The sequence below is a fragment of the Argentina anserina genome, chromosome 3, assembly GCF_933775445.1.
Source record: "Argentina anserina chromosome 3, drPotAnse1.1, whole genome shotgun sequence".
Classification (NCBI taxonomy): domain Eukaryota; kingdom Viridiplantae; phylum Streptophyta; class Magnoliopsida; order Rosales; family Rosaceae; genus Argentina; species Argentina anserina.
This window is the reverse complement of record NC_065874.1, coordinates 4,656,110-4,665,747: the sequence shown is the minus strand read 5'-3', so window position 1 is coordinate 4,665,747 and position 9,638 is coordinate 4,656,110. Positions and strand designations below refer to the sequence as shown.

The 9,638-nt window shown below is 36.7% G+C and overlaps 1 protein-coding gene across 1 annotated transcript; it reads right to left on the bottom strand.

The window, feature by feature from the left end:
- Window positions 1-5,380: 5,380 nt before the first annotated feature.
- On the bottom strand, window positions 5,381-7,557 carry LOC126789107 (9-cis-epoxycarotenoid dioxygenase NCED2, chloroplastic-like). The gene has a single exon (XM_050515175.1). It carries the CDS (start codon window positions 7,492-7,494, stop codon window positions 5,668-5,670), a length of 1,827 nt encoding a protein of 608 aa, XP_050371132.1. The 5' UTR covers window positions 7,495-7,557; the 3' UTR covers window positions 5,381-5,667.
- Between the last annotated feature and the right edge of the window lie 2,081 nt (window positions 7,558-9,638).

Below are 9,638 nucleotides of genomic sequence, written 5' to 3'. Positions count from 1 at the left end.
TTCGTGGAGTTTTATTTTGCTTTTTTCACATTTAGTTTTTTTTTAGTTATGTTCGCTTGTTGGATTTTATTTCAGACTTTGGTTTGTTTAATAAGCATGTTTTGCACATTTATTTGTTTTACTTAGGTTTAGCTTATACAAGAGGTGATATGTCACCTCTTGTATTTGATCATTGTGATTGCGCATGGCGTTGTCGGCAAATGAAGTAAATTTATTCTTCTAAAAAAAGGGTTGGGATCAAGCAGAAGGTTTTAGATATGTTCTATATATATGCAGCATACAACCGAATATTATGGAGCTACTGTTTCTTGCATATCAAGAAAAGTACGTGGTATGTAAACAATTTAGATGAGCTTGTATATATTTGACAGTACTGGACTACTGGAGACCGATGGATCGACCTTTCCCAATACAATAGAAAACGGAAAACACAAGTTTGTCAGTGATTGATCTTAATCTTATATATTGCAATCGAAACTAACAAGATAACTATAAATAATTTATATGCTTAACATCTTGTTGTTGGCTTCCTACTGTTGGAAATGGCATTTCCTAGTAATAAATCTTACGAGTTCCGATCAAAGACTGACAACTACAAAACCATGGCAGCTCGGGTTTTCTGGGTACGTAACATTACAAGTTACAGCTGCAAATCGAATCTAGGAGACGAACTTTGTGAATACCATGCCAATTCAAGTAAACTTATATGTTGTGAAAGCATTAACATATTGACCATGCATGTCATGAAACGACAGGCAAGCCCTCATAAGTTCCTAGCGTTTTAGCTGGCTTTCCAAAAGCTTAGGTTTAGATTGCAGACAACCTACATGCGTGTGTCTAAAATGAGACCAGTGAATCAGTGATATATCGACCCAGCTGCTAAATTGCTTCAAAGTTCATTCATAAGATTACGACAAAGTTTACTGCGTGATTGAACATTTTGAAATATGTATCTTTTACCATAAACAAAGCATAATACATGATCGATATGTCAGGTCGGCTGCCTTGGACCGAAGAAAAAATGTCAGGTCGGCTATGCATAATCCCTAATTACTTATACAAACACACATTATTAACTTCCTCCCTCAAATTAAGCAGGTGATATACACCATACTTTCAAACATGTCGGCTATCAACCAAGTACGTAATAACCCTAGCTATTAAATTGAATAGGATATGACGGATCCGGATGATACGATAACAAATTCCGATTTGAAGTGCGGATTCTGCACAATTGAAGTTAGCTTTAATAAATTAGGGTTTTCATCTAGTTCACTGGACCATTGGCTATGGGGAATTTAAAAACAGAAGGAACAATCATATATAGTTAATGGCACAGCCCCACATTCGATCAAATTACAATTTACATAACTATAAAATTTCTTTAATACTAGAGCTGGTCACTAGTAACTTTTTTCTTTTTTAGCCTTTACACCGCTTACCCAAAAAAAAAAAAAGCTGGTCACTAGTACTAATGCGGCAAAATTAGTATTTCAATAAGAGTAAATTCCTTATATGTTATGTAAAGTATGACCAATCGGACAATTTGGTACCTAATGTTTCAAAAATGACAATTTGGTACGTACTTAAAGTTAGATTTTATATGACACTTTAGTACTTATGTTGACTAATATAAGGGTAAAATAGACATTTAAGTATATTATTTATAAAAATACAATTAAAACATAGTTTTATGTGTTCTATCCTCAAATCTTAATTGTTTTATATGTTTAAATTTATATTTTTAGGTCTAAGCCCGTTTTATATTTATGAAATTCAATCGTTTCACAAAACTACTCCACGAGACCAAATTTAATTAACTAAAAGCATTCTCGTGGGTATTTAAATTCTAGATTTCCTAAACAAAAATCCAATTTTTCAATTCCAATTACAGGTTAAAATTAATTCATGTTTATTTTCTTGCAAACGATACAAAAATGATGAATACCAACGTGATAGAAATTAGTTTTCAACTCATAAAATTCTATTTGTATTTTTTATTTTGATAAATAATATATATATATATCATTTTTACCCTTTATATTTAATAAAGAAATCAACATATATAAGTATTAAAGTGTCACATAAAATCTAACTTTAGGTACCAAAATGTTATCTTTGAAACATTTGGTACTAAAGTGTCTGATTGGTCATACATTAAGTACCATAAAAGGAATTTACCCTTTCAATAATGTCAAGCCAGTTGTGTCTCTATATAATGCTTCATGTTTTTTTTTATGTTGCGTCGGTCTAAGATTTCTTTCATATAATGACAATGGACGAAACGATATGATCGAGTTTACAAGCTCGATAGAGTAAAAAAGCCAAAACAAAGTTTGTGTAGAATTGCAGATGCAGAAGGATATATACAAGTAAAACTAAATTCGTACAGTGTGTATTATTAATGAATTGGTTAGTCAGTACTCAGTAGTCATGGTGCAGTTCTGTTCACTTTGACTATGGGAGATTGATAGTGCGATCACCAAGCTAGATTTATCTTATGTAAAAACAAACTACAATCAGGGAATAATTTCCCCCTTATTAGTATTAAGAAACATGTCCCAAAGATCGAGTAAAACAACCTTTTAAATATAGATGTGGTTGCTCCATGTCAATACGTCCTTAAATGACACAGGTTCATTAGGAGCTTTTACCCTTATATACGTAATTCCATGCCAAGCTCCATATCAAATTAGCAATAAACCTCATACCATCCAAATCCAACTAGCTAGGAAAGGACGTGGTGTAATCTATTAGTCATCCAATTCTGTCATCCAATTTTGGTATTCTTTTTTGCACAGATGAAACATCAGCTAGCTATTGGCCATTACTCCAATATTTTTCGTAGCCATGCATGCCACCTCAATCTTCACCACTTGGAAGTGGGCGCGTCATAACAGCACTTCTAACCTACTACTCCATTTTCAAATTCATCGTGAGCATACTCGGTTAGAGCGTTTGGTACAATCGATGATCTATGATCATTCATATTAAGTAGTATATATATATATATATAGTGTCTTATCGATCTAAACATTTAGACGAGTTCATGTCCATCTAAATAGGCACACGCTAACATTAGTAATCGACATACATTTCTTTTTGTAATTAATTTGCGGCACTACGTATGATCGGATAAAGTATACTGGCTTTTTGTTTAGAGAAATATTCTAACAATAATCATGAACAAAATTGCACAACAAATGAGTTGACTTGGAGTTCCTTGCTCTTGTTAATTTGTGAGTTGGATGAGAGTTTTTAGGGGCGCGGGTTGGAGGTAAAATTATATCAAATCCATTTTAAATGGTTTGACAATTTTGCAAACCATATCCAGTGTTCGGTTTAGTCAAACCGTTTATCTGGTAAATCACTTTTTTATGCAATTTTGGTGTGGTTTTGGATAAATAACTTGTTTTCACATATCAAATTGAAATAAATAAAATAATCCAGTCTCCAAATAATATTATGAACCAAAATACTAACTAAATTTTGAAGTGACAAATCTTTAAATAATACTACATAATAATGTCTCTTAAATCTTAAAATATACTATGATATAAAAAGTAAAGACAGAAAGAAAAACAAAGTGGTAGAAAGAGATAGAATTTAGTCAATTTATAATAAATCTTGGCAATCTTGCGCCTTAAAGATAAAGTTTTGTTACTATTAGAGTATTGTTGTATTACTATATCACCATGTTATTGTTACATAAATAATAAAAATAATTATTTATTTTAAACCGGGGTGATTCAGTTTTTATTCAGTTTAAAAAATGTCTAATCCTAATCCAGTCCATTTATAAGTGGTTTGAAATTTTCACGATTCTAATACAGTCCGCATAAAATGACGTGGTTCGCTATCCGGTTTAAACCGGTACGATACGGTGGGGTACCGCATATCCGGTTAGAAATGCACACCCCTAAGATTTTTTGTTCCTTTGAGAAAGTTGATCGATAAATGATGATGATGATCATGAGCATTTAATATGTAATTGCGACACTTCTATTATAAGAGAAGGGCTTACCAGATATATTTAATATGCAAGGCGAGTTCTTACCAAAATAACAGTGAGTTCTTGTCCTGTCGAGATGAAAGGCGAACAATGCCCTTTGTAATCGCAGGTAAATGAGGTAATACTGTTGCCGGAACTTGGAAGCGAAAACATAATAGACCCTCTCGACAAACCTCTATACGATAAATTTAAGTGGGATTTTTTGTTCCCCCACCCAATTTTGCTGTAACTGTCATTGGCCAAAAACATCTTTTGCAAAGTTATGGCCAGCATTGAGTTTGCGGCAAAATATGATTAATATGAGTTGAGAAATTATTAAGGAAAACTATACATAGCTGCATGTGGCATTTCACTATCGCATTTAACTTTTCAAATGCTTTGCAACACATGAACAAATGCAGAAACTATTCCATATACATACTCCACATTTGGGGAGGAGTGGAGGACCATGTTACCGACGTCATGTCGTAGCTCATCATGCTAAGAGACTATTATTAGCAAATTATATTAACTTGATAATGTGACAAAACACGAGGTTATTATATGTGAAGCTCTTATCTATACTTTTAACATATGCACTTATATATACACAAATAGGTCATCAATGACAACTAATTGCGTTGTGTGGTATCTTCTCCAATGAGCCAATGTGGCATCTGTAGTACTTCTTTCTATGATTGTTTTGGTTATAACAGATTGAACATCAAGTTTGGTTATCTATGTTTAAATGACCGAACGTGCTCGGTCATCTAGATCGAGCTTATTAGTGCTAATTAAGGCAATGTATAAAACTAAGAAACTCATCATTTTCTACCTCACTAACCGTACGTATATGTTCACTATCTTACAATTTCGTGGGTTATTTTGTTGTTGGAATAAAATCTCGTGCTCTTGTTACTACGATCACCATCAAGTGCGATGGGCGAGTCATATCAATATATTAGAAGACAATTTTACTTCTGTAGAGTAATCTTTAGGCACGTCCTTTTAGCATGTAGTCATGTACAGGGCGAATTGAGTGAAGATTTTTCTTTTATTGATATTTAACATTATTACGTGCATGCTTGTTTACTTAGCTAGTCAATGAATCGATCAATTAGTTACGGATCGGACTTATGGACTTTTTAGTTCAAAATTTGGGAATTAAGAAATGGCCCCATTTTTGAAAAAAAAAAATTTGGAACCATAAAGCGAAACATCGATGGACAAATGTTTCCTCCTTTTCCTACTTCGTGAATAATGTGTTCATTTTCAACCTTTATATTGTTATAGTATGCTCATATTATATTCCGCAATTATTCGTAACAAAGATCGATCACAACATATCCACGATGAAACAAAACCATGTAAGGCAAAAAAGTCTAAATATTTACCAATTTACAGTAGAAGAAGAGAGAAAGAAATGTAAACCAGCTGAGCTCGAAAGGTACATACAGTCCAAAGCTACAAGCTGGTTCTTGATCGATCAAAACCTTATAGCCTGAAAAAGCATACCAAAATCAAATTGATAGTTATGGTTTTAAAATACTCCAGGAGAATCCGGGGACCTGTCTACCCATCCCTCTGGTAAATTTCCCCTGATGATCGTCGACCCCCTCTAATTTTTACCAACTGCATATGGTAATAATTCACACTAGTATGTTCTCAACCTACTGTTATGCCTGGTTTTCCAAGTGCTTCGAGTCAATGAACGTGCCGTGAAATCCATACGGAACTCTTGACGGTAGCGTCACAGTGGCTTCAACCTTCAAACTCATGGCGTTCACAATCTGAAGCTCCGATTTCCACGTCTTCTCATTGTGGACATAGCTCAGAATATAACCTTCATCTTCTTCCCCACTTGGACTCGAAGGAAGAAAGAAGGGCTCACCACCAAACTTCCTGTCTCCGTAAATATGCTTTTTTACCTCGCCAGTAAAAAGATCTACCTTGGCGAAACCTGAAACTTTTGGCCACGGTTCAGCAATGGCAAGGTAAGCATACCGAGTCTTTCTACCAAGCAGGTTCCGGTTCACCATTCCCGCCTCCAAGTTCACATGATCAACCTCCTCGGAAATAATCGGCCTTCGAGTTGACTCGCCGGTTTTCAAATTGAGCCGGATTTCGGACAACACACTCTTCAAGCTCTCGTCACATTCATTAAATATTGAGTCGGGTGGAGTCATGCATGACCCGATCACCACTACCTCATCGGACTCTGGCTCCTCCCATGCATTCCACAAGTGAAAGCAAAACGTGTCCGGCGACTCAACCCAGATGATATCATCAGCGTTATTTGCATTTTTAGACAGTATTCCAAACCTGGATTTCTTGTTCTTGTCGTAAATTACCGGAGACCCGCCGGTGATCATCTCCTGTAACTTGAACACCACCTGCTGGTCGGGAATCACGACGAAGTTTTCTGTGATGGCGAAGTCGTGCATCATTGTAGGTGCGGCAAGAGGGATTTCCACGTCCGGGGACTTCTTTCCGTCGGCTGAGAATTGGAAGTATTTCAGGTAAGGCTTCTTTACGACGTCATAGCTGAGAGTGTGGAGGTGACCGGTTACCGGGTCGACTTTCGGGTGGGCGATCATTGTGGACTCCAGTTGGCTGTCGAAGTCGTATCGGCCGACTGTCTCGAGGTCACCGGGGGGAGTGATTCTGACTTGGTACGGCATGTCGTCCTCGGACATGGCCAAGAGGCGGTCGTTGAAGTAGACTAAACCGGCGTTGGCGACTCCTATGCCTTGGCTGGGGTCCAGAAGGCCCAAAGCGCCGCGCGCGTAAAACAAGGCGAGGCGGGCGATGCCGGAGTGGCCGTGGAGCTCGCCTATGGCTTTTGGGAAAACGGGCCTCCCGATTTCCCGCTCCTGGACTAGTCTTTGGGTTTCAGTGAACCGACATGCGTAGCTGGCGGCACCGTCATTAATGCTAATGGCGTGAACCATGCCGTCGCCGTCGAAGAAATGGTGGCCGGCGACAGGCTCGTGTAAAGGGTTGGCGCCGTTACGGACGTAGACGCCGCTAATGCATGAGGGAATGGTGCCGGAAACAGGGAGTGCGTGACTGACGGGTTGCTCCGGAACTGGAGCAAAGTTCCCGGCGATTTGAACAAGTGGATCGGCGGTTTTAGGGAGGGGGCTTTGGCTCTCTCGCGAGACCAAAGCTCCTTCCAACATGTCCAAGGCGGTGGAGGCAGCTCTCTGGAGGAAGTTCCAGTGTGGAGGTTGCTGGGTTGTAGTTGCTGTTTTAGGCTTAGAATTTGAACAGACCTCTTTTGCAACAACTTGCTGATGGTAAGGCTGTTTTGGAAAGTGAAGAACTGAAGGAGACTGGAGAGCGGATTGAATGGTGGTGGTTCTTTTTCTGTTTAAGCTGATGGATCTTTTAGGGAAGCCTTTGTATAGTGGTGAAGAAGAAGAAGAAGAAGAAGAAGAAGAGGAGGAGAAGTGGTGAGGCATTTGGGCTGTGTGAGCCCAACTATTGGAAGTAGTAGCCATAGCTAGTGTGTTTTGATGTATGCACGCAAGGTGTTTATGTGTTTTGCCTCGCTGAATTTTTCTTATTTCGAGGGAGAGAGAGGGAGAGAGCGAGTGAGGTTTGGGGAGAAAAGAGGAGAGAAAATGGAGTATAAATAGAGTTGGGGGAGTGTGGAGGTTTGAGTCCACCTCAGACCATCTTAGAGAAGACCACGTAGTGGATTGGTGGAAAGGGCATTGGAAGATTGACATTTGAGACTCGAGGCAAGAAAAAAAAAGACACGTATTTGTGTATATCGGTTGTGAAGCAGACACAACATATATTATGACCATTCAATTTTTTTTTTTTTTGGAATATAACATGGGTTATAATTGGATGGGGGGTCCTAGAATTAGGGACCAAATGACCAATGGAGGGACTGATGCCCACAAAAAGAGTAAAAATAAGATGATTGATTAAATACTAGGTGTAAAAACAGTTTTGTCCTTTTACTTTCAAATTTAATCTGTATATCCTTTAACTCTTATTTTTTAACAGTTTTGTCCATTCCGTTAGTTGATCGTTAAAAAATTCCGTTAAGCCGTTAAAATGTCTAGAATACCTCCAATTCAAATCTTTATTTTTATTTTTTTCTTATGCTTTTTTTATTTTCTCTTTTGGTCTTTCTTTTTATTTTTCTTGTTTTTAAATTTCATTCATCATATATGCTATCAAATATATATAATTGTAATCAACAAAAATTATCAAATTAATTGTAAACATGTTATAATCAATTGGATAATGCCTAAAATGACATGTGAGTGCCAGTACTCAAATCCAGTTAGAAACTTCCTTTATATTATGATACTCTACAAACATATTTTGATTATTTTCTACAATGCTAAGACAAAAAAGACTTATACTACATATCAATACTTTGATGCAAAAATAATTTCAAATTATTTATTTCCAACTTGATGTTAAGCAATTGTCATTAATTATCCTCTTGTTTACAATTAATTTGATAATTTGTGTTGATTACAATTATATATATTTGATAGCACATATGATGAATTAAATTTAAAAACAAGAAAAACCAAAAGAGAAAATAAAAAAGCATAAGAAAAGAAAGATAAAAATATGATTTGAATTAGGGGTATTCTAGGCATTATAACGGCTTAACGGAATTTTTTAACGGTCAACTAACGGAATTGACTAAACTGTTAAAAAAAGGACAAAACTGTTAAAAATAAGAGTTAAATGATATACAGATTTAATTTGAAAGTAGAAGGACAAAACTGTTAAAAATAAGAATCAAAGAATATACAGATTAAATTTGAAAGTAGAAAAACAAAACATATATGGTGTTAGAAGTATTTAATCCTAAGAGGATTAATTACTAGTGTAATGTAATACTGACCCACTAGTACCCCAAAGTGATGTGCTCGCGTCCCTCCATCTATTGGGCCTCTCTTGCTCTCTCGTGGAGTCGTGGATGTCTCACCCCACCCACGTGGCCGTTTTCTGCTCTCATTCCACCGCTAAATCTCGGTCAAATCACTTGTCCCACACGCTTTACCCCTCCCTCACGTGTCATCCATCGCATCTAGGGTTTATGCTAGCAAGAACAAGACCAATTACCTTTGATTAAGGAGACCCCTGATTAATCATCAATGTTTTTCAATCCAAATGACAAGGCTAATCGCTGTTCACTTCTCTATTATCATTTTTCCATGCAATTTACTTTCTGAAGCAGCCAGAGAACTAGAAGAAAAGTCGATGCAATTAATCCATGCTAGGGTCAATGGAGAAACTTAAATAAGTTAGTTAATTACTGGTAAATCATAGTGTACCAGATAAATATATCAGAAATGTAACTGACTGACAATTGTAATTGTTACTTTCCGTCTCTGTTAACCATGATCTATTGTTACATATCGCCCTAATCTCGTATGGTTTTTGATGAGGGTGATATTGATTTATGATGAATTGATGATTGAATAATTTGAAATCGAGGATGACCAAAATAAAAACACTGGTGACACAGTCACAAACATACAAGGCATGCCTGTTTTTTTGTGTTACACATTTGCATTGGGGCCTTGTCATGGTCTATACTATGCTCTCTATCAGCATCCATGGGACCCTATGTGACTTGCACGTTACCATCCCATTTCTAATTGTA

Coding starts and splice junctions, on each gene's coding strand:
- LOC126789107 (XM_050515175.1), bottom strand. CDS start 7,494: ATGGCTACTACTTCCAATAGTTGGGCTCACACAGCCCAAATGCCTCAC.